Source organism: Sinohyriopsis cumingii, unplaced genomic scaffold, assembly GCF_028554795.1.
Source record: "Sinohyriopsis cumingii isolate HCF-2022 unplaced genomic scaffold, ASM2855479v2 utg000229l, whole genome shotgun sequence".
Taxonomy (NCBI): domain Eukaryota; kingdom Metazoa; phylum Mollusca; class Bivalvia; order Unionida; family Unionidae; genus Sinohyriopsis; species Sinohyriopsis cumingii.
The window spans coordinates 3353756-3380980 of NW_028315879.1; the positions used below are offsets into that span (position 1 = coordinate 3353756).

The 27225-nt window shown below is 35.0% G+C and overlaps 1 protein-coding gene across 1 annotated transcript in view; it reads right to left on the reverse strand.

Moving 5' to 3' along the window:
• The window catches only part of LOC149774450 (solute carrier family 25 member 36-like), a 45544-nt gene that overhangs the window by 6986 nt on the left and 11333 nt on the right, over positions 1-27225 (reverse strand). The window contains exons 3-6 of the mRNA XM_089945198.1: positions 26757-26834; positions 12428-12528; positions 4361-4427; positions 2469-2743 (exon numbers count right to left, since the gene is read on the reverse strand). Coding sequence (XP_089801324.1) covers positions 2469-2743; positions 4361-4427; positions 12428-12528; positions 26757-26834 — 521 coding nt within the window. The remainder of the gene's footprint in view (positions 1-2468; positions 2744-4360; positions 4428-12427; positions 12529-26756; positions 26835-27225) is intronic.

The window sequence follows — 27225 nt, forward strand, 5'->3', positions numbered from 1 at the left end:
CATTTATGACCAATTAGAGACCACAAGAAGACTTCTGGTGAAAACCTCATGTCAATAGCACTTTCCATTCAGAAGCTGTAGCAATAAAAACATTTTCAAGATGGCCACTGAAAGGTTTCTAGGCCAGGGTGCTTTTAAGTTTAAACTTTTTTGTTGTTGTTGTTGTTGTTGTGGGGTTTAACGCCATTTTTCAGCACGATAGGCTATACATGGCGGCCAGTATTAATGGTGGAGGAAGAACCCGGAAAACCCCGGAAAGAACCACCGACCCACAAGAAGCTACTGGCAAGCTTTCTCACATGCCCACATTGGCTGAATCTTAGACTCGAACCGCCGCAGACAGAGGTGAGATGGCAGTGATCCGTAACGAAGAGCGCTTTAAACCACTCGGCTAAACTTTTTTGTAGTGTTGTTACTAATGATATTTTACTGTGGATCAGTATCGTTTGCAAATACATAAAATTGAAAACCCTTCATTACCAAGTACTTACATCAAATTTTGTCACGTTTTATAAAAAGGTTTTTGAGAAAAACTAGTTTTAAAGATTTTTCCAGTTTAGTAATGACAGCCATATCTAGTTTTTGGAAAAATTGCAATGACTTTGTACCAAGGCACTTTCTGTCAAACTGGTTCCAATTCTAACAATCAGTACTTAAAAAGAGCTGCTTAAAGGTTTTCCTATTTTAGTAATAGCAGCCACATCTAACAGTGGATCATTAAAATTTGTACAAGTTTGCAAGTTTTTCGTGCTCAAATGCTTTATCAAGCTGGGTCAAATTATGCAGCACCATTTTTTCTGTTTAAAGGTTTGTCCTGTTTTTGCTAATAGCTAAATTTGATGGCTGAATTTCATAATTATACCAGATTTCAGGGTGCGAACCTAGTCATTTCATGAAATAGCTATACTGTAAGACTGCAAACCTAGTCATTCCATGAACAAGAGATATTGTAAGAGAACAAGGTGAGAACATAGCCATTTCATGAATTAGCAAAATATTGTAAAACATCAAGGTGAGAAATTAGTTATACATGAACTAGCAATATCGTAAGAGAGCAAGATCGAGAACCTAGTCATTCATGAACTAGCAGTATCACAGGACAGCAAGGTGAGACTATCTGAATGACCGCAACAATTACAACTTTCTTTCAACTTGATCCAAGTGGGACACAAATCTTAACAATGATAATGATGCAATGCTAATATTAATGAAATGAAATGTCAAAGACATGCTAAGTAAGCCTCACCAATTACATGTATTTAAGCTGATGGGCTAAACAAAATTTGTTCTGTCACGTGTTTTACTGTCCACGAGTTTAATTTGGTCGGATTGTAACTTGCAACCTTTCTATCACGAGTCCAATTTATTAACCACTTTGCTATTGTGGCTCCTACCTCCATTAACCTCTTACAGTATGCATGAGGACGAATCAAGCTTGTTCTATATCCTCGATCCTGAATCTGACTCAAGAGTCTTGTTTCCTTCAGTGGTACTTCCTTCCTCAAAATATTGGTTTGATACAATTATATAACCATAATAATTTAACTAAGATTATCTAAATTCAAACCAGTCAGACACTTGGATTGAGCCAATTTTTTTACAGAATCAATCAATCCATTATGACATATCACTTAAGCCCATTTCTTATATAAAATCAATCAAATCATTACTACACCTGGCTTATGCCCACTTCTTTTACAAGATCAATCAAACCATTCCAGTGCTTAGCACTTCTTTTACAAAATGAATCAAACAATTACAATAATTGGCATAAGCCTGTTCTTTTAAAAAAATCTATCAAACCAGTCTGACACCTGGTTTAAGTCCATTTCTTATACATAATCAAATCATTAAAAAAAATAGTGGCTTAAGCACATTCTTTTACAAAATCAATACAAATTATTTCTACACTTGTCTAAAGCCAACTTCTTTTACGAAATCAATCAAACCATCCCTGCACTTAGCTTAAGATTATTTCTTTTACAAAATGAATCACACCATTACAGAAACTGGCTTAAACCCATTCTTTTACAAAATCAATCCAGTCCGACACCTTGCTTAAGTCCATTTCTTTTATAAAATCAATCAAATCATTACAAAAAGAAATTGGCTTAAGCTCATTCTTTTATGAAATCAATCAAAATCATTACTACACTTGGCTTACGCCCACTTCTTTTACGAAATCAACCAAACCATCCCAACACTTGACTTAAGCCCATTTTCTTTCACGAAGTCAATCATTAGGAGTTGGCCTAACGAGTTCAAGCAAAATTTAATACAACCCCAGAGATCAATTACTTGCAATAGCAAGATGAAATAAAAAAAACAGGAGAGCAGAGAGAGCTGTGTTCATGAAAAAGAAATATTTCATCACAGCGATGTGAATGCAAAACTTGACAAGAAGTGTTAGTCAAAGGTGGCAATATATGCATTAAAACAAAATATTAAGTGCAGAATAATGTGTTTACCATGTGGATAGGCGATACATGTCGCAGTAGTCTTGGAAATGGCACCAGCCAACATATACCGAAAGAAATCAGATGCTTGTCTATCAACTGACTGTCCATTATTATCACTCCTATTGGCAAGTAACTGGGCCTTGATTGCTTCGTAGATAACAAAATGAATGACCGTTTCTGTTACACCAAAGTAAGAGGCACTGATTCCTTTATAGAATCCCTTTAAACCATGCTTCTGGTAGATGTTTCGAATACACTGTCGACATGTCAGGTGATTATCTTTCCTACAAAGATAAAGTAAAAAGACTAAATAATTTATATCCCAAGGTTTGACACCCCCCCAAAAAATATCTGAAAGCTTTAGAAATCTACTTTAAAAGATTTGTCCTGAAAATGAAGTTGTTACATGTACTTTGGACTAGAATTTAGTTTTTTCACAAATTCATGTAGTATTTGAGTGTGATCTCAAAACTTTCATTCAAACCCAAACCATCAGAAACATAACTATATAAGCACCTTTGGAATTCTTTTCATTAATCTAAGAATTGTGGTTAAATGACAATTATTCCTTGAGAGATACATTTGGTTGAACAAACTTTGACTAAACTGGCCAATTAAATTTGCCAATAAATGTATTGTTCTCATCCATTCTTTTCTTAAATGATGAACATGAAGCCTGATGTCAAACACAAACACAATTTGCCAAGAAATCTACATGGAATGCTTTCTGTAACAAATTGATGTCCCAAACTCTTGATGTTAGGAAAATAATTAAGTGTTTTGTATCTTCCTTCCTATCTGATGGCACATTCACATCGTTTGTCCAAACGTATCTGGAAGTATTTATAACTTCCTTTCAGAAAGCATCTACGTTGAGGCAAATAAACCATCACTTTATCCAAGACCAACAAAACTGTCTCTTTCGTGTGATATCAAACTATCTTCTAACCCATCTACCCCACATATGACGCTGTCTTCAGGCCCAAATACCAAATCTTGTATGCTCAGAAACTGAACATCATTCTACCTTTTTGGCATACTAATTTGTCTTCACTTAGCAACAACAAAAAACAAAGCTGGTAATGTGAAAATCCAATCACCACCATAGTTACCAACACCTCCCCAAAATATATTTTACCTTCATGAACCAGAACTATGTTAACATGATAAAATACTATTACCAGGTGCATGTTATTATCCCTTCCTCTGGTTTATGTATGTAATTAGATATGTTACATACAAAGAAAGGTTATTAACAGACTTTTCTAAACAAGAATTGTATTATTATTAATTGTATGTATATGCATCTAGAGAATTTTTCTTATCTGAGGAATGAATCATTGTGTTGATTTCTATTTACAAGCATTATCCAAGGGAGAGTATCAACAGCTCTAATTTGTCTCCCTTGATAAAGAAATTACCTGAAGGTGTATCTAACCTTGTTATTAGTCTTTCTAAGACCATAAAGTTCATTACAATTATTAGTAATACAAACTATAATTGGTAAATGAGAATGGATTGGTTTGGTGTTTAATGACAAAGCAATACTTGTAGGTTATTTAGTGCCAAGGCAAATGGAGTTAAGTGCCTTGCCAAAGGACACTCCCTGGTAGCCGAATATTAGTGTAATCCAATGGCAGATTCAAACCTGCACCTGTTCAGACATGAGCCTTGTAAGCCTACCAGTGAGTCACTGACTAAGAAGGATTAAAATTCCTCCAAACAAAACATTAATATCAAGCCCTAAAAATATAGAATGGAAAAACAGGATTGATGGACAGACATGGATCCCTGAAGAATACAAGATGGAAGAACAGGATGGATGGAGGGACAAACATATGATGCACCATTCAAAGAAATATAGAGGACACAAAATTAGCTTAATAAGGAAAGCTACTTACTTCATATCTAGCTGAAGGCGTGTCTTGATGAACCATATTGGATTGGTCAGTGTGCTTGCTGTAATACCTGAAGGGCAAAATGCAGACACATTAGATTTGGGCATGTATCAATATGATGACACAGGGATGTTGATGTCTTCATTCATTTGAACTAATCAATCATAATGATCATAATATAATAACAAAAGCCATACAGTTCAAAAGTCACAAGCATGCATAACATACTGTAAACAACAAATCTAAATAATATTCAAGATGAGCATGGACACATGTTACTATGTCAGTGTAGGATTACTGGGGCAACGAGTTGCGATCAGTAAAAGATACCATTTTAAAAGAATATATTGCAATCATAAAACAATATTCTTTACAATATTTTTAAACTATTTAAGCCATTTCCTCAATGCATCATCTCAATACCTAAGCTAATCAAGATCCACATGAAACCTATAACATGATGATATGACCATCCATTCAGCAGCAGCAATAAAAAGAATTTGAAGACGCTGCTGTGGTGACGAAACTGGATTTCATTTAGGATCAGACATCATAACAAGTCTTCGGATAGAAACTGTTGATATGGCTTTCTGTTAAGGAGGAGTAGCAATAACAAGTTTTCAATATGGCTGTAATGCAGACATATTGAATGATGTAAACATTTCCATTTAGGATACACAAGATATAATAAAAAGTTCTTCACGAAATCCCATGTTAATATGACCCTCCATTAGCAATGATAAGATTTCCAAGATGGCCATTGTAGAAACCATACTGGCTGTTTAAGCACAACCAATTTCATTTTGGACTGACTAGACCTTGGCACAACTGTTTAAAGATTCATGACAAACCTCCAAGTAGTTTCGAAGTAGAGATAAAAAAATTGTGCTAATGGATCAACAGACATTGGGACAAATTTCATCAAAATTCATCTTTGTTTTTCATTGACCTCTTAAAGTGTAGTTGTAAAGTTAGGGTACTGACCCACATCATAAGTGACCACTATGTTCTGACAATCACTAGAGTATGAAGACATTTTCTACAGGTGCTCTCTTGTACTTTTAAAAGGGTTGTTTCAAAACAGCTTTCACTATATTTTACTGTTGTCCTTGTGTAGTGGTTTTTTAAAGTAAAAATGTTTCTGTTCTACAAATGTTTGTTCAAGTGAAAGTTTGTAAAATATTTTAATCTATTACTAATTACTATAATAAAACTTTGGTACTACACGCAGCTAGAATTAACTACTTTTATGTAAGGTGTCTGCTCATGTGACTGAAGCACATAGCATAATGACAACAATGAAAATAAATCTTAAGTAATCACTTCTTTCAAGTGTTTTCTACCAAAATTGGGCCGGTTATGAAAAGGGTGGATGTGATGCTACACACAATGACTTTATGCCAAATAATAGCCAATGTGGGCAGTGTCTTAAAACCCCATGAACAAATTTTGTAACATGGTGTCAAAGTTTGAATATGCAGGCTCACATGAATACGATGCTGAGCCCAAGGCAAAAATATCTTACAGCCGATTCAAAAGTCAATGTTATACAATAGGGTGGTTACAGTGACATCTCACATGTGAAAATCAAAATAATTATATAACCTTCATTTCAAAAATTTAGGCTACTGTCCTGTAACATATACAAAAGGGTCACAATGCACTTCTTATAATACAACTGTCAGACATCAAGTACAGGTTTTTGTCAAGCTAATAAATGGATATAATATGTGGACTTCAAGATAAAATCAAGGTATAGAATATTAAGATGTATGGACACACAAACACTGATGCTTATAATAAAGTTCAGACATCAATAATTATTATTCATATAAGGTTTGTGTCTCTATTAAATACAATAATTATAATACAGGCAATTTCATTTCTTTTCTCGAAGATCTTATCACTGATGGATCTGTGCTACAGAACTATATAACACATTAAGGGCTAAATTTATCACCAGAACATTTAAATACAGAAAAACTTCAGAGGGGTATAAATAAGTAGACTTGAAATTAAAAGGAATACACAATGAAACAGATGAACAAACAGAGATAGGCACACATCATAATTTGTTATGCAAAACAGCAGGCCAATAAAATTAACAAACAAATGAATGAATAAACAGCAAATGAAAAGAGACACATGGAACTGAGAGGATTCAAGGGACCCTCCTATCCGCAAAATGGACATTATAATTTTACTAAAACCAATAATGGAAATAAAAGATGAAATTAATACAATGAATGGTGCTTACTATTGAATGTCTTTTTTTTAAAAAGTTATTGTTATGATTAGACCAACCCTACCCCCCAAAAATAAAACAAAACAAATATCTTTTCCCAGACAATAAAATCATCTATTTCTCCAAATTAGAGGACTTGAAGACAACAAAACAGGTATTTGTTTTATCTACTCAATCTGGTTTTTATTTTATCTCAGTGTTATTTTGTACACATTGATACGAGCCAAAATAGTTCATGGAGTGCAAGATACAGTTCAGTGAAAGCATCACATTTTGTAGAATCCAATGGTTCTGTTTGTCAGAGACCAGCACAGCAGTGTGTGCCTAGATATTTGGGGAAAGTGACATCAAATTCTATCCATGGCAAAAAGGACGAATTTGTAACCCGCCATACTATTCTATTATTATTACGCAGATGCTGTCAAACCATATTATGGGCGGTAACCACTCGGATATTTCCTCCTAGTGTCAGGATTTGTCCCTTTTATCTTGACTGGCCTTTCTAGGTTAACAGACAGAAAACCAAATATAGAAAGTACCTAATTATAGGAAACAAATTATTCTTAGTAACAAACAGCAGGCAGCATGCCATAGGCTTTTGATGGTAGATGATGTATGAAGCAGTTTATATTTCATGCAAACTTACAAACAGCTTATTTATTATTTATATATGCACATTATTCTGAACAATGCAAGATCTGAGCCAAAGTCATAGCTCTACAAAGAATGTACACTGTTCTATGCAAGATCTTAACCAATGCTATAGATCTAACCATGAATGTACACTGTACTATGCAAGATCTTAACCAATGCTATAGATCTAACCATGAATATACACTGCACTATGCAAGATCTTAGCCAATGCTATAGATCTAATCATGAATGTACACTGTACTACGCAAGATGTTAACCAATGCTATAGATCTAATCATGAATGTACACTGTACTATGCAAGATGTTAGCCAATACTATAAATCAAAACCTGAATGTACACTGTACTATTCAAGATGTTAGCCAATGCTATAGATCTAACTGAATATACACTGTACTATGCATGATCTTTGCCAAAACTATATATCAAGACCTAAATGTACACTGTACAATTCAAGATCCTAGCTAATGCTATAGATCTAAACCTGAATGTACATTATACTTTACAGACCAAAAGCCGAGACAAAGCTATAGATCTACACCAGAATGTACACTGTGCAATGCAAAATCTTAGCTTAATCTAATCTGAATGTACATTATAACAGACAAAGCAAGCTGAGCCAAAGCTACAGATCTACACTTTAATGTACATTTTACTATACAAGGCAAGAACTGAACCAAAACTAAAGATGTACACCTGAATGTACATTATACAGGGCATGATCTGAACCAATGTAACAGATCTACACCTAATGTACACTATACAATGCAAGATCTGAGATTAACCTGTGGATCTACACCTGAATGTACACTATACAATGCAAGATCTAAGCTTAACCTGTGGATCTACACCTGAATGTACACTACACAATGCAAGATCTAAGCTTAACCTGTGGATCTACACCTGAATGTACACTATACAATGCAAGATCTAAGCTTAACCTGTGGATCTACACCTGAATGTACACTATACAATGCAAGATCTAAGCTTAACCTGTGGATCTACACCTGAATGTACACTATACAATGCAAGATCTGAGCTTAACCTGTGGATCTACATCTGAATATACATTATACTGTACAACTCAACAACCCAAGCCAAGCTTACAGCTCTACATCTGAATCTGCACTGCACTATGCAAGATTTCAGTCAACTCTATAGCTCTACATCTGAATGTACATTATACAATGCAAGATTAACCAAGCTATTGTTCTATACCTGAATTTAAACAATACTATACAAGGCTAGAGGCATACCAAAAATTAAATCTACTGTCCATCTTGTACAAGACTTTGCTAATTCTTAGTTTACATTTTCAAGACCCTTTTATAACCCAATACTGTACAAAATAATAAATACATAGCTTATCCAATTTATCAGACCTGACAAATATGCTCGTTTCAGCTTCATTCACTATCAACTCCATAACAAATTCAAGGTCAATTTCTCCAAAGCACAAATCATGGAAGTGAGCCGAGTGTGTATCAATTATCCATATGTTCTCAATGAATGAAATCTACTACTAGCTCCATTTAAACTGCCAGAAAAGACCGATCCAGTTCTGTGAATAAGGTCACCCTGTACCTGTGGTGAAATTAATAATGGAGTAACAGGTTGCAAATTACTGCTTTCAACTTTTTAACCCAGAAAGAAAATGGACTAATAAGATGAAAACTTTTCACTGAGGATTCTTCCTCTTCAACATTTAGAAGCAAAAGTTTTCAAGTGGATGTTTCACAAAGCAGTAACACCAAGAAAAGTTAGCACATTTGCTACATACGTAGGGTCTAGTCTGCGTCATTCTTGCAAAATATGTGCTTATTTGTAAATACTTTCAGCAAAATAATTCAATAAATGCACAAAAACCATGCATTATATTTGCACGCTTTTACTTAATTTCTTTTTTAAATCCCTACTATATTAAACAATTTTCCCTTTTTAAGCAAATGGAAGAGTGCCAAGCATGTATTTCAAACCCAGCCTTAGATCAATGCTATTAAGTAGATTGTAATAAATCTTTCACAGTTGAATGTGGAAAGAGTAATAGACAAACAGAGTGCATTAATATTGTCCTGACCTAATTTCCACAACCTGTAAACACAAATCCCTTGAAGGGACTGACATTTTACTGGCTGAAATGAATTTTTAGGAATTCAATATACAACAATTTCTGCTTTAAACAGCAGTGTCAAAACCATCTACAATATTGTTCAGCAATAACAAGATTATCACATTAGCTGAGGTGGTTGATATATTGTATGTCAGCTTGGTCCTTTTTTTATTTAATGCCAACAGAAGTACATTTATTTTTTACTACTAACCTGGATCTGATGCTGGTTAAAAATCTTGTCACAAATGGCAAAATCCAAATCGATTAGTACCATTGTACAAACGCAAAACATACTGACAAATTATTTATATACAACACTTGCTTTAACTCTCTACATGTCTTTCACTGAACGATCATAGAGTCAACTCAAGAAAATCGGCAAGGAGCATAATGATGCGCTCAAACAGAATCCTTCATTACATCACTCGTATTCTTCTTTTCAAAGTTGTAAAGTGCTACTGATTCGTCCTTTTCCTCATTCAAGTTTAAAATATCCCTCTGCTCTAAATTTTCAGTCATATAAAATTCATGAGAGACAATGAAATAGCAAGTTTTGCTTAGCATCTGGCACTATTTTCTTTAAAAGAATAGACTGAGTGGTCTAAAGAGCTCGCCTTTACTGACCACTGCCATCTCACCTCTGTCTGTATGGGTCTGAGTCTCGGGCTCGGCCAAGGTGGTTATGTTAGAAATCTTGCCAGTAGCTTCTCTTGGGTCTGTGGATCTTACCGGGGTTTTCCCGGGATCTTCCTCCATCATTTTATACACTGGCTGCCATGTATAGCCTACTGTGTGCTGAAAAAATGGTGTTAAACCCACAAGAACAATGAAGAGATGATAATGCAAATGAAAAAAAACCCCAACTTTTTATTGCATTATTTTTATTTCTTAGTCTACCCCCCAAAAAAGTGGAATCAATACACAAGCAAGCATGAGGCAATTATGTTAAAAAAAAACATGATTACACACAAAAACAAATTGGCTGGCATGTATGGTTTTCTAGGTAGTCCCTATTATGAACATGCAATTATATACTTCTTTGATGAATACAAGGTTAAAACAATTATAGAATGCTTGTCAAGGGGCCCAATGTATCAATCAAATTTTTTTTACAACCACTGACGTCCAGTGAAAATGTAAACCATTGATTACCTGAAAAATAAGTTGTGTCAAGCAGTACAAGACCTCTACAGGAGGCATTACATCTTTTGCAACTAACACTTTAAACAATAAAGGAAAACTATCAAATCTATCAATGGAACTGAAACAGTATTGGCAGACTAAAATTAAATTGGTTTACCAAGATAGGTGTCAATAGCAACCAATATAGTTGGGAACTGCTCCGGTGGTCTAGTGGTTAGAGTGTCTGCCTCGGATGCGGGAGGTCGTGGGTTTGATCCTCGGCCGAGTCATACCAAAGACTTTAAAAAAACGGTACTAACAGCTGCCTCGCTTGGCGATCAGCATTAAGAGGTTAGTGTTAGTGTTAGGACTGGTCAGCCTGGTGTCAGGATAATGTGACTGGGTGGGACATCATGCTACATGTCTGCGGCATGATGCCCCAGTGCTAGACATCACTATAAACTGCCACACTGCAGACATTGTAGTGATATGACTGAAAAATTGTTAAAGCTACGTTAAAAATCCAAATCACACACACACCAATATAGTTGGACTATTTGCAGTACATTGAACACTCTTTTATAAAATATCAACAATGTAAAGGAACAAAACCTAAAACTATGTTAACATCTCCTATATGTAATGCACCAACAACTATAAATAACCAAGTTAGAATATTCTTAAAATAAAAAGGAAACAAATTGTTTGCAACTCTATCATGATATACAAGGAATCCACAGCCGAATAGAATTTAGAATACTTTAGAACAAAATTTCCATGCATCTATATGACCAGATTAGGCATCTGTTTCCAACCTTTTTCCTTTTGAAATTTGTCGTAATACTTTCTGACCGAGAGACTGGTTTGGTTTGGAGTTTTATGGTGTTGCAACAAATGGCTGTTATTTAGTGCCAAGGATACTGGAACTAAATACTTTGTCCACAGACACAACAGTAGCAGTCTGATTGACTGAATGGTAGGGATCAAAGCTGCACCCTTTTGGTCACAAATATGGCATGCTAACTACTGCTCTATCACAAATCCTTCTGGACCGAGTGAAAAACTGAACACTACATATATTTCAGAAAAAAAGTACACATACAGTAAAACCTGTCTTGAGAGACCACCTATCTTGAGTGACCATGTTCTCCAAGTATATATCTATTGATTATATAATTTTATGACCTGTTATGAGAGACCTTTATGTCATATATTTCGGAACAAAGTACATATATAGTAAAACCTGTCTTGAGAGACCATCTGTCTTGAGTGACCATGTTCTCCAAGTATATATTTATTGATTATATAGTGTTATGACCTGTTATGAGAGACCACCTGTCATGAGAGACCTTTATGTTTTGGCAGAAGGGGTGGTCTTCAAGACAGTTTCCACTGTATTATAATCTAGCACCATACAGTACATTTTCATGTTTTTCAAAATATTCCATAATTCTGGAGTAGAGAAACTTTTCATCAAATCAAGTCTTTTCTCAGATGTACAAGAATCATAAACAAAATAAACCTATCCACAAAACAATCAACATTTAATTTCCAAAATGTTTGCACTTTCTTTACCAAATTTTCAATGTTGCATGGATATGTGTGTATAAAACAAATTAAAGATGTGACATTTAATTTGACCAATCTCGATCAAAAACTGAAATTTGCCAACATGTTGCTAATAAATTATGAAGGAAATCAATAACTACTATATCAAATCCAACTCCTAACTACACAGACCCAAATCTGCTATCACCTCATGTGCCAACATCTGGGTCTATGTAGTTGAGTTAGTAGTAATCAGTAAACAAAAAACACAGACCATAATCTGCCAGTACATTATGAGATGCCAGATCAGGGTCTATGTTGTTTGTTGCATACAACTTTTGAGTAACTAATTAAAATGCTGACCAACAATAAGGAATAAATAGCATTACCCACCTGCAGTAACTGCTGAGGTCATGTGAACCAGAGGTGTATCTGGTGTCCATATTTGGTTCAGCCTCTGCTTTGTCCCAGCATAGCAGAAAAAATAGACTGCTCTGAAATTATTAAAAACAAATTGTATCTTAATGGTTTGGTCACACACACACAAAAAAAGCATGCGATAATTCATTGTAATTATGTGTTATTTCAGTGTAATTACCATAGTTTCTCAATACCGCCAGGACACCAAGTTGGCTTATTTTGGCCAACATCATATTTTCTTTCCTTGTCAAGTTCGGATATCATTCTGAACAAATTTTATTTATATACACACATATTCTGCCATAAATGCAGCTTTTCTGAGATGGGACAAGACACAGAGAGAAAAAAAACTGCTAGAATCTTATGAAGCAGCTTGCTTGTAATAGAAATATTCATGAACGTTACACATAGGATCCAAATTAACAAAGTGGGAGAGACACAGTTCAGAAATCATTTGCTTGCCAACATCAATAAAATGAATAAAGAGTGGACCATTCTTCTTCTGTTTTTACCACTGAAATTTTCCTTTTGCAGGTGAGTAACAGTTTAAAAAAAAATATTCATTATATCAGTGTCCATGACCTCATGAATAGTACAATTTGTTTCCCAATTTTAAACAACTTAAATCAGAAAAGTAACTTCTCATTATTATGTCTTCTGACACAGAGTGCAATATTTTAAGATGTTTTGCAACAGAGATAAAAGTAGCTATTTTTTGCTGCCCAAAGCCATGCACAAATACAGTATGTATTATTTCAGCAGCATTTCAGAAATGTACGAATTCTTATGTCAGTAAATGTAATAAATTGTAATAACATTGACATTCCTGATGGGATTTTATTATTGGTTCACCTTCTTATTATTAAACCGTGTAATATTTCCCCACATTTCATAGACTTGCATATATGAGGTAGGAGGTAAAATGAAGCATTATGATGAAAAGATTCCACTGAAAGTAAAATATACCAAAAAAATGTAAAGCATGCTATGTTTTAGTTTACTTTCATCTCATTTTACATATGAACATTTTTAGCAAAAACAAAAAGACTTCAAATAATATTTGATGCTTTTAATATTGTACAAAAACTTGACCTTTATCAATGCATTCTCTCATGCTGATATACCAACCACTAGACGAATTTCCATCTCTACACTGATTGGGCTTAGTATGAAAATAGCTAATTGACAAATTTAGTCTGTGTAATTAAATGAAAAATCTAAAAGAACAGTTTGCAGGGAGCTCTCAACTTCAGCAAGTTCTGGTTACATCCAACAAGTTTTTGTTTTTGTTCTCATTTCTTTTCTTTTATTCTCTAACTTATTTGGGCCACCACCCCCTTGGTTATCCTCAGTGCCCCCTACCTTACCCTGTAACAAGCATTATTCAGCATTAGTGCCCCCACCCCCCACCCCATAATCCCACCGCCCCCAAGGGGGGAATACTGAACACTCATGGACTTAACAAGTCCCCATTATCCATTTTTACATACTACACTCTAACACTCATTCAAACTGGTTCTATCAGGATAAATATATAATGCAAAACACTATAAACCTGAAGTTGCATATGTAATGCAATACAGTAAAACAAGTCTTGAGAGACCACTTATTCTGCTAACAAAATGTAGGCCATCAAGACACGTAGTCACTCAAAACCGGTTTGTGCAAGATGTCAAGTTTTACAGGTAGAAACTAAACAGAGTTTGAGATGAAAAACTTGCCACAATAACAAGATCTCATTTTTTAAAAGTCAAAGTTCATGTTAAATTACTGCATTCATTTCAATGAAGATCTATGTCCATTGTTAAACTTTCACATTTATATTTTAAGATTACATCTGCATGTATTAGCATATGAATTAACACAGGTTAGTATTTATATATCATTTCCATCAGTTCATTTTACATGTCCATTAATTTCAGAGTAAATTAAAAGCGACCCTGGAACTGCAGTCATCTATTACAACACTTCCTTGTATGAATTGCATCATTTGGGTTAAATATGGAATGTTAAAGTACCAATGAATGAAATCAAAATGCAGAATAAAGCCATCCAGAAATGAATTTAATTTATTTAGAGACAAAAGCCAAAGACTGTATGCACAGACGACATAAAGAAATAAGCTCAGTAAATGAAGGATGTAAATGGTTACACTATGGTGAATGGATGATGGCTTGCTGTGTGGGTTCTAATAACTGTAACAGCTAAAATGACAATAAACATAGACATTTCTAATCTGGAAATTGATAATCACTTTTAACCCTCTCATAGTTTGTTTCTGTGCAGACTGTCAATATATATACATGTGCCAAAACCCTGCAGTACAGTGTTCTATATATAGAACACCAGCTATACCTAGATGATTCTACATGAATAGGTGTGATTGTAAAATTGAGATCAATTTACATGCGTGTTAAGGATAATCTGATCTTGATGACTGTATAATTATTTTTCACTGAACTGTTTGTCATACATTTTAAAATCTTGAGAGAAATGATTCATGGTGAAGTCAGTAGAGGTGCATGATCAACAGTAACTGATCTGTCTCAACCTCTAAATAAACTAGTTCATTATCTACGACTACATACCCTAAATTATCCAAACCTAATAAATTGTCAAAAATCAGTGTTGCCTAAACCCGACTTCGTAAAGCCTTCCTAGAAATAATTCTAATGAAGCCTGTAGCTTGCAGGCTGGACATGGAGGAAATCTGACCCAGTTACTTTGAACAGTATATTACAACTGTGTTAAATAGCAATGATGTGATGTGATGAAATGGTCACTGACCTCAATTACTAAACTTTCTAAGAGAGATTCTCCCCAAAAATTGCAATGAAGTCATCCAGGGCAGTGTCGAAACCATATATAGGGTCCATATTAGTAAATACTATCTTGTCTTCGGGATCGCATGATAAGGAGGTACATTGTAACAGGGGAAAGCTGTACTCTTATTTGCCAAGACAAGCAAGAGTGCCAAATGTCAATGCAAAGAATAAGCAACAACCTTTCTTTTCCACTTATAACTGCATGATGATTGTTGTAAACCTTAAGAAACATTAATAAGATTTTTCCCTGGCTATTCCTCCAACAGTTTTACTACCTATCATTTACAGCCTATGTGTGCTGAAAAATGGCATTAAACACAAAACAACAAGGTCAAACTTGAATGACCTGAAAAGTAATAATGTTGGGGTCACCCAGTCCTTGTAAGAACCATCAATTACTACTTAGTCTTGTATAGACATTGAAACAGATTGCCATTAGCTGGAGGGGCTTCAAATCCATTATGATCCATCATCTTTTACAGCCATCATCGTTATGCTAATCCAGGCATGTGCAACTTCCTCCAGCACATGGGCCAGATAAGCGATTTTTTAAACCCACACCCTATGATGTAAATAAGGTGATAAAATCCAAGAGTACTCTGTTGGTCTAGAAATTTTTTGAACCTTTCTGGCAAGAGTGATTTATTGGCCTAGAAAGGTTCCAACATTTCTCAAAAGAGTGCTCTGTTGGCTTAAACAAGTTTCCAGCATAACTAAGTGTCAAAAGATAAATTTGCAACAATCTAAGTTTCACAAAAATGTTGACAACCATATTAATGTTAAAAAATTGTTCTGAGTATCAAAAGTTCTAATTCTGCTCAGCAGAAGTCAACAAATCAAGGCTAAGAAAGGTGATTAACTTGTTTATGTTTATACACGCATAAGTACATGTACATGTAAAGTGCAGGTTCCTCACTAGCACCAATTTACAAATATACAACTGGAAATGTCCTGCTTATCTTTACAACTCCATCCCAGCCAATTTAGTTATGTAAATAACAGTTTCCATTTAACACGATGCATTTTTCCACTGTTTTAGCACAATCCATGTGCCAATAACATGGCAGAGCGCATATTAGCGTAAAACTCTTTCTGATAAAAATAGCATAACCTTACCAAGCCTGAGAAAATAAGACTCTCATAAATTGTCCTGCTAAAAAATATCTCTAACGAATTAAAATCAACAACTGAGTAGCTATGACGAATCAATCGCTGTTCGTTAAATTTCAACCAATTCACAATAATGCATAAACACTGGATGCAGCGTTGGACTGACACCCTCATCTGACTGGGAATATCAAGGATGACTGAACATGTTAATGTATAGTTGTGATCCACTCCCTATACAATACATTACCTTTCATAGACCCATCTCATTTGTAAAATTTATTGTGCACTCGATGTGATGGTTTCATGAAAGAATTGTTAAAGCACAATGTCTAGGGCATTTCAAATTAACTGAAAAGCAACTTCATTATAATAATTTTAAGTTTATTTAATAAATTATTCTTAACATCTAATACAGATTTCAAGACCCCATGCTCATGTCTTGTGAAATTAATGCCAAAAAAATTCAATCTTTGGGCTTGCAAAAAGACAAATATTTCATACTTTATACTGAAATAAATATGTGTATAGATCCAGAAGGCGTGTATAAATAGAAAATTTCCTAAGCAAACCAGTACACATTTTTTCCACTCAAAAAATTCCATTGTTACTATCAACAGGTGAATGAAATAGTAACCACACAGGTATGTAGGAGTGTGCAGGTAGTTCATCAGATAAGGTTGTCACCGTCTTATGATGTAAAAATAATCATTGTGACCTTGGACATAGTCATGCCAGGTAAACATGCTTATCAGTGACAGTTGCTAGACTATCCCACGAGGGGGAAAGGATGTTTCCAGATCTTAACTGATCCATTGATTTCCTCCTTTGGAGTCTTTGTATGGGCAGAGGATTTTCAAATTGGGGGTTGGGGTGGGAAATGGGTGTATTTATATGAAAACAGTATCCATGGCACTATATTTCATGCATTATAACTGCAGAGACATGATCACTGGATACAGAAAATGACACATTTGCCATTTTAAAACCCTCCAAATGCAGTTTATAAAACTCTTTAGAATTTAACAAATTTCCTTCTAACCAGAGCTAGTAGATCTTATAGCACCATGTGGCCAAGTGGTAAAAGAAGCTCGCCTTTACACATCACTGAACATCTCAACTCTGTCCATGAGGGTTTGTTTTGGGCTTGGACAAAATGAGTATGTGAGAAAGTTTGACAGTAGCTTTCTGTGGGTTCATGGTTTTTCCTAAGATTCTTTTGGTTCTTCCACCACAAGATTATACATTTTATAAGATCTACAAGACACCATGCACAGCCTATCATATACTGAAAAATGGCATTTCTAATAGATTTCATTTTATTTTGGTTTTGTTGGTTTAGCACTATTTATCAGCACATGATAGGCTATGCGAAGCAGCTTTTCATTCTTTAGAGACGTGGGACAACATTCACAATATCAGCCCTAGAACTTAACAAATTTCCATGTAGCCAGAAGGAATAACTGATTGAGAAATTTACTTGTCCTGCTGAATTTTCCCATATCCTTCCTACAAGCAAACTCGCAGCAAGTGAAACTTAAACAGCCATTAGGCCATTATGTAAACTACCAGTCGAACATGACATTTTTATAGCCTAAGGCTAATGGACTGCTGCTAATTTTTAGTTTACATGTGTGACCTATTAACCTAGCATGGATGTATGGAAAGTCATCTCTGAATTTAAAAAGGTGTTTTGTACAAAAATCGACCAATAGTAAGTTTTACCTGTCGAAGTTAGTTTCATCTAGGAATTGTAATTTATCTATAAATTATAATAATAGAGATGGTCTAAAAATAAAGGTAATGGATGTTCAGTAATTATTCAAGAAATGGAAAATGTTTTGGATGCAAAGGCCCCTGATAAGTCATGTAGAGAAAAATGTGGATGCAAATATCCATACCCATTTTTTGTTTATTCGCGAAAAATGCATCTCATTATCAGTTTACCCTGCTGCTTATGTGCTTTATGGATACCACAGAGGCAACCTTTTTGTATCATCTGTGATACGGGTTAAGGGCATGGAATAAAATGAACATTGGTTTTTCATGTTCTTATCTTTTTTAATGTTTTCTAATTTTATGGTGTTTGTTTTTGTAATCATATCATTATATGTTTTTTTGATCTTATAGGTGTTGTCTAATGTTGTAAAGTGCTTAGAGCTTCTAAAGATTAGGCGCTATACAAAGTACTCATTACACTGGACAACAAATTTTTACAAAAGTCATGTTACTGAAATAAAATTAGTCAATTCTTATCAATTTTTATGTGCTGAACACGAATATGACAGTCAAATTGCAAAATTAGCTCTAGTTTTTTTGTAATCTGCAAGAAATTAATGTTTACATACCGAAATGCATTCCAATAGTAAAAGGTCAACTGTAATAGCCTACCTATAAAAAATCAAGTCATTGACTACATCTTAGATTTCTTCGCCTGTCTCTTGTACAGCTGTTCGGGAGCATCTCTGAGGAGTGTCCAGCAGTAGTCAGCCAGCATTGTAGTGGACCATTTTCCCTGGTATCTTTGTTCCATTGTTGCGATATCTTGATGAAAACGTTCGCCGTGTTCATCACTAACAATACCACAGTTGCTAGGAAAGAAATCCAAATGGGAATGAAGGAAGTGAATCTTTAGAGACATATTGTAGCCAAGTTTCTTATACTTCATCAACATGTCTTCTACTAGTTCCTTATAGTTTTCTGCCCTAACATTTCCGAGGAAGTTTGTAGAAACTAGGCGAAAAGCATTCCATGCTTGTTTCGCGTCACCTTCCAGCAAGTTGTTGAACCGGTCATCTTTGAAAAGCTCTCGAATCTGAGGACCCACAAAAACTCCCTCTTTAATCTTTGCTTCGCTGAGTCGAGGGAATTTTTCATGCAGGTATCGGAATGCTGGCAAAGTCCGGTCAATGGCTTTCACGAAGTTCTTCATCAAACCTAGTTTGATGTGAAGGGGTGGTAGCAAGATTTTCTGAGCCTCAACCAGAGCTGGGTGTTGGATATTCTTCTCTCCAATGGCTACATTCTGCCTGTGAGTCCATTCCTTCCTCATGTAGTGCATTTCCCTTGCTCGGCTATCCCACTCGCATAAGAAACACATGTATTTTGTATATCCTTGCTGCAGTCCCATTAAAAGGGCAACTACCTTCAAATCACCACAGAGGTGCCAGCTGTACTTGTTATACTCAATGGAATTCAGTAGCTGCCTTAAGTTATCGTATGTCTCTTTCATGTGGACAGCATACGCTACTGGAATAGATGGAAGAATGTTTCCATTGTGCAAAAGCACAGCCTTGAGACTCAGTTTCGAAGAGTCCACAAACAGTCTCCATTCTTGTGGGTCATGAGTGATTTTTAAAGCATTCATGAGGCCCTCAATATCGGAACAGAATATCAGATTACTTTCCTTTCTGAAGAAAGGCTCCAATTGCTGGTGGCGCTTTCGATATGCAGTAATTGTGACATCTTCTTCTAGAAGATTCCATTGTTGGAGTCTTGATCCTAGCAATTCTGCCTTGTTCTTTGATAAGTCCAAATCACGAATCAGGTCATTTAGTTCTTCCTGTGTTATTCTGTGTGGGGTTGATGATGCACCACAGTGAAAATCTGGATCACTGCATGCTGATGGACCAGGAGAAGAACAGGTCGACTCACCTTTGTCTTCGTCAGATGAATCAAGAGAATATTCTGCTGGAGGTTCTGGAATAGGAAGTCCCTCACCATGTGGAACTGGTCTCAATGCAGACGGAATGTTTGGGTAGACTATTCTCGACTTCTTTCGCTTCGTTATTCCGCCGGAAAGAGGAGGAACCAAGCAGAAGTAACAGTCATTTAGGTGGTTGCTTGGCTCTCTCCACACCACTGGGACTGCAAACGGCATTGATGACCTTTTGCAATTCAACCACTGTGAAAGCTGTGTTGTACATGTAGCACAGCATATATGCGGAGCCCAAGGCTTGTCTTGGTCACCAACCTTGCATCCGAAGTAAAGATGATATGCCTTCTTCACTTGAGAATTGATACTTTTCTTCTGGTTGGCAAATGTCACTTCCCCACAAATATAGCAAAAATTGTCCGCGGTATTAACACACTTTCGAGGCATTACTGTTCTTTATTGTACGTAAATGGATAAAATAATAAGTTTTATGTAACAGTAGCTTGAACTGTCTCGCACAACGTCTAAAATATTTTAAATGCTGAACCTATCTGATTGGGCTTTATATAGTACACTGCTTACGTCAGCTTCAGCAGCCGCCTGGCATTAGTATAATAGGCCTACACATGTATAGTACACTGCTGACGTCAACTTACTTCAGCAGCCGCATGGCATTAGTATTGCACTGCATCAGAAAATGATGCAATCAACTGTGGATGATGTGAGCATGATGGTATTATGCAATGTTACATCATTATTCCGGATGTTGCTGCAGTCCTACTGGAGAAATTTACACAGTGAAACATAGAAAATGAGGTATATAAATATCTTCAAAACTAGAGCCAATACAAATTTTTCACGGTTATATTCGTGTTCGGCACACCAAAATACTACAGATTAGGGCCTTTTCAAGTCAGTAATGATTTCACTGTTGACCAGTGTTATTATTATTATTATTATTATTATGACCGTGTAAGTACGGTAGAATTGGTATTTTTCCATAATATTTTTCACCTAATCTGGACTCATTTTGAAGTAGCATTAGTATTTGTCTGCAATGTTTCTTACTAAACTGTGCCTAGTTTTCAAGTAGCATACAGGGTTTGTTTGGGGTAGGGTTTCCAGGGTGTCCAGACCACCACCACCCCATAACTAAAAAAAAGTACACACTCAAATGTACAGTCACTTGTCACTTTAAATTTTGCCATCATTTTATACTTGCTCAAGTTTACTAGGTATTATGCACACTTTGAGTAAATAGACACGTAGACTTTTGCTCTGGTGCTTTTGCGAGGTAAGTCAGAGCCCTTCTGAAATTTTGGAAACCCCAGCTACACTTAACCTGATCTGTCCGTGGCAGGTTTTGTCGCAATATTGCTTACCAAATTTGGGACTAATATTTAAGAAGCATTAGTATATTCCCATGATATTTCTCACCAAAACCTTGGGACTAGTTTTCAAGCAGTAATGTCTTTGAAATAGCAGGAACAGAGTACACGTTTTTTTTAAATTTATTACCTTATTACCATCATCAATAACAGAAACCAAAAACCATTTGTCATTTCAGTAAATGTGATTGATTAAATGTACTGAATTCAGTTTTTTTTCTCTCACATTAATGTAGCAACATTTTAGCAGTCTTAACCAAAATCAATCAAAAATGTTGTAAACTTATAATCCCTGTGAGAATTAAGAATAGCCTTTTGGAGCACAAGAAATGCAGCACATACGGCATGGTGTTGGCATACTACAGCATTATTCTGTATGTACAATGCAATCCAGCTCATGACTAAACTATTGCATTTGCCATGAATATATAGTGTACTAGAATTTTCTGGGTTTGATGATCACTTCCTACTGGGATGATGGTTTTCCTCCATAATACACAATACACGTGGTGTACCTATTCTACCTACATGCACCTATTGTATTTAGCTGCTGTATTTTCTTCTGATGGTTATTCCAAATTCCTAAAGATTCACATGACTTGGCCACATAAAGCTAACAGCCTTTCAGATGAAGGGCAATTAACGTCACTTTTGCATTCAACTCTGCGTTGCACATAGAATCCCAAAGTCAATGTCGCTGTCAACTGATGGGAGGTGGCACAGTTTAAAAGGACAAAGGAAAGTATTGGACAATATTTAATTCATTTGTAATAATAAAAAAAAATGAGAAAATCTTGCAAATCCATATTTGCCACCTTACCCTTACTGTCTACATCTTTTTTTGGACACCATATAAATGTTGTATGGGGCCCCTAGCGGCCAAGTGGTCCAGGCGCTTTCCATTACGGATCACTGCCATCTCACCTCTGTCTGCGTGGGTTCAAGTCTCGGATTCAGCCTGTGTGGGTATGTGAGAAAGCTTGCCAGTAGCTTCTAAAGGGTCGGTGGTTCTTTCCGGGGTTTTCCCAGGTTCTTCCTCCACCATTAATACTGGCCGCCATGTATAGCCTATCGTGTGCTGAAAAATGGCGTTAAACCCCACAACAACAACAACAATAAATGTTGTATCAAGTGCCCAATGAACTCATGGAAACATCAAAATATTTGAATATCAGGACCACCAGAAATTAGATGAACAAATGAATTTTCCATTCCAGATCATTTAACTTAGTGGTCACTCATTAATTACTATATTATAAAAATTCTCACTTTTCCTCAACTACTTCTTTCTCTCAAATAATCAGTTTATTGATGAAATGAAATACTGTGTATCTGTATAAATTTACTCAGATTTATCATAAATTCAATCCAGAAATAAAGTATATCGTTGTCGCCACAGCTGAGTCTTCAATCTTGAATATATGTTACACTAGCTGTCGTCAAAGACTCTACATTGTACTCGGCAAACTATAAAATACCTTGAAGTTTGATTACCAAAATGTTGTATTAAAATGAATTTTTAACTACCATCTTTCAGTTTTTTCTTGCCCATAGCCATGTTTGGATGCTTGTGCATCATAAATATTAGAGCATATATTGACATGTACAGTAAACATCATCCAATCTGCACTGGATTTCACAGCAGCACCTTCAGAGAAGAACCCTTATTAGAAACTACAGGCACTGAAGTAAATGACAATTATTTCATAACATGTGGATGCTGATGAAAACAGTCATAACCTATTTAAAGTAACTGGGTCAGATTCTCCAAACTCCAAAATGGAAGTGAAGATTTTGTTCAGCACTTCGAGTTTGGATGATTAGAATTATGACTATGAAGGCTTCAACAAGTCAGACATAGATATCGATGTAGGCAACAATGAATTTATCAGATTAAGACATTTTAGCAATACAGAGAAAAATAATTGAAATATTTAGGGGTTAAGAAAGGTCAGCTAAAGTACGTCAGTTTCACTCAGTCATGAGTTTGAACAAGTTTTCTCACATCTTAACTTTAAAGCATATTTTAAAAAATCTTGAGTGAAAAATAATTATACAACTATATAAATATTATACTCTTAACAATATCTACTGTTATGTATATTTAAATTTGTTTCTGTTAGTTTTAAATTTTTTTATTTTATGTTACTGTAATGTAACATTGTTTGCTGGACTTTACCTTGTCCAAAATTGAGTTAATTTCTGCAAGAACTGATTGATTTCATTTTTAATTTTTATTTCATTTCTGTAAACAGCTAATAATAGCTTCATTATTCTCTATGTGAGTGAGCTTATTAACCAAATTAAGTTAATTTGGGTCGGGGTTTTAGAGATTACAAAGTGAATTTTAAAACCTATAGTGTTGCAAGTAAACAAGGCTCATTACATCATTCTAGAAGGTTATTTTCCATTAGGTAATAGTTGTTTTTAGAAAATGCTAATTTGTTATCTGGGGGAAGCAGAGAACTATATTATCTTGTGACTGTGAGGATTTTACCAGTCATGCTTTAACATCATGCACTTTAAGTTGTATTATGTTGTGACCAGTTTGGGCTGAATATTATTTTCTTCAACTTACTGAATTCAAGTGATTATTTTCTCTGGAAATACAAAAGTGCTCTGATAAAATTCTTGCATATAGACATTCATTGGAATTTATACTGAATTCAAACCTGGCATAATATTTCTGTGATTCAACAAGAGACTGTTGACACATCAGTACTCTGTAGGCTATAACAGACGTCATCACCTTCAATTTCGGATCTCTTTGGGACTTTAACTGAATTTAACGAACATTTTATTATTAAGACTTGTGTCTTTAATTCTAGGATTATTTTCAGATTTAATTTGCCATTCCTTAATTATTTTTCTCTCTCATTTTTCACTTTGTATTCAAGTGAAATAAATTATTTGTTAAATTTTACAAAGCTTGTTGTCTTCACTCCTTTCTGTTACTTATCTGAAGAGCATAGACTCGTAACATTATCGATATCAAACATGTACAAAAAAGTTAAAATACATACAATTTATATTGAACTTAACATATATTATACTGTCATAAATTTACAGGCAGAACTATTCTAGACCTGTCAACCCTAACAAGGCTTTCTCAGTGGCGATGGAAATCATCTTTCCTGCCATGTGACATAATCAAATCAACACATATTGTCCACTAAGCATAACAATTACCCTCATGACCCCGCCCCCCAACAAGAATCTGCATATTCCATTTTATTCTTCTTCATTACTATTAAAACTTTCAAGAGGTTTAATATCCCTTTCATCCTGACATGCAGTTTGTTGGATGCCATTTAAAAAAGAAATTAGCAACTGCTTGATCATGCCAATGCTTTGCATCACAAAATATGCAGTTTTAAAGCATCCCAGGCAACAAAGCTCACTTAGTTTGATACCCTGACCAATTCAACTGAATCTAATATGAAACCCAGATCCAAAAGAATGGGCAAGTCAGTGTCCAGATTTTACTGCAAACAATCACATTTCTGCAATCTATGCTTTTATTCTGTTAGTCTGTAATTTAATGGTCATTTTGATAAGACATAAAGTAAATTCATGTGGACCAAGAATGGAGAACGTCGAGGAGGGGACATGGATCCCTTTCTGGAATTAGATCCAGATTATCTCGAGAAGCATGTACTATAAATCAACCATATGACAGACAATTTTAAAGAAACATCTGTACCGCATATGACGATGATATTCAAGAAATAAAAGTTTTTTTTTTAAATTCTTGATACATGTCTGACATTGTTTTGTGGAAAATATTATTGAAAATTAAGCAGGATGAGTAAATTTCTCAATCTATTAATCCCTCAGGCTACAAAGAAATTTAAGTTAAATTCAAAGCCTGTATATTATATTCGAGATCCATGGAAGTATATTATTTTTCCTTTTTATTTGAGTGAACTGTCTAAAATAGCATACATGCTAACCCCCGGAAAGGTGTATGCAGAATTAATGCTAATACAAGTACAGTAAAACCTGTCTTGAGAGACCACAGGTATGAAAGACCACCTGTCTTAAGAGACCACGTTCTCCTTGAAAAGATTTATTGGTTATATAATATTATGACCTTTCATGAGAGACCACCTGTCTTGAAAGACCAATATTTTTTGACATAAGGGGAGGTCAATCAAGACAGGTTCTACTGTATGAAAAAGAACATAACACAGTGAAAAATTTATATACAACTCTTCAACTAGTCCACATGTCCAACTTTCAGTTATTGATCATGAAGTCCACAAATTCTGAAATGAGCATGATGATGTGCTCAACATGAGTGCTATATTAATTACATCATTTTTTATGTTCTTCTTTCTAAATTTGGAAAGAACACTACTGATTTGTCCTTTTTCTCATCCAACGTGTTCTGTGGTTTAAACACTTCCCTCTCCTCTAACATTTTTCAGTTACATAACATCCATCAGTGATATTGATAAAGCCCGTTTCGCTTAACATCTAGCGTGATTTCTTTGAAGTACAGACTTGTCTGCTGCCAAATATATTATCAAAGTATAATGAATCTGTGAAGCAAGTTTTCAAATTGAAGAAACCTGTTTTCTTGGAAATGTGTCAAATTGAGCCACTATAAACAGAAAATAACAAAAGTGCATATGTCTAGGATGGAAAAATGTACTCTTATTTTGTGTTTATGCAGCACTCTTTATTTTAGAATATTCCCAACTTTATACAAGTGGAATAAAGATATAATAAAAATGACAACTTTTTATTGTTTTAATTATTCTTTTAAATGCACCAAGAAAGCAAAGTACATAAAACAGACAGGCTTCAGATATAGTCAGGTGAAAAAAAGCATAATGATTACACCAAAAGTGTAATGGCTGACATGTATGAAGCATTGTTCATAGTAGCCTGTTCTACCATCGACAAAACCATTATTTTTAAACTACACTGCAACAAATATGCTTCTATAGCAGGCACATTAAAACGTATAAAAGGAAGTTAAACATAAAAGATATCTATAATTGATCTGACACTGAATGACAACCCATTTCTTGCTAACGAACCCAATTTTTTTTTAACCTTTATGACCCCCGTTTGCAACCTTGAACAGGCCTTTGTGCACCATTTCTTTATTTCTGGAATTAACATGGGCAAGATGACTGTGAATGGGGACTGGACCAATCGTTTCCTTGCAACAAAAAAAAAAAACATTTAATAAGTAAATTGTTAAAACGGGGAAGAAATAATCAGCCCATGTGACATGCACAAAGGGTGATTATTGGCAAAATTACATTACAGCAAATTGGTAATCATTATTTTAATTGTGATAACGATGAACTCACCTGGAAGGAGCCACACCCACCAAATTTGGCCCTAATCCTTTGAATAATCCATTGACACCTTCGACTTCTATGATATGCCTGAAACAAAAAGTACAATATTTATAATGGGTTCAATAAATTGGTCACTTTTGGTAGTTCTGGACTTCCATGCTCGTGAGGTCTTGTACTAAGAGCCTGAAGTCCTATCATTGCACACACACACACAATATATATATATATATATATATATACACACACACACACACACACACACACACACACATTGGGGTTTCAGTAACGAAAAAGATATTGCCATAACAAGAAAGAAATCAAGAGTCCCTCTAAAGGACTGACACTCTACTGGATGAAAATAATTTCCATGAATTTAATTCTAGTTTTTAACTGCCAAGTGTTGAAACCATCTCTGACATTCTTCAGCAATCAAAATATTTTCAAATTAGCCACTGTGGTGCACATAATGAATGTCAAC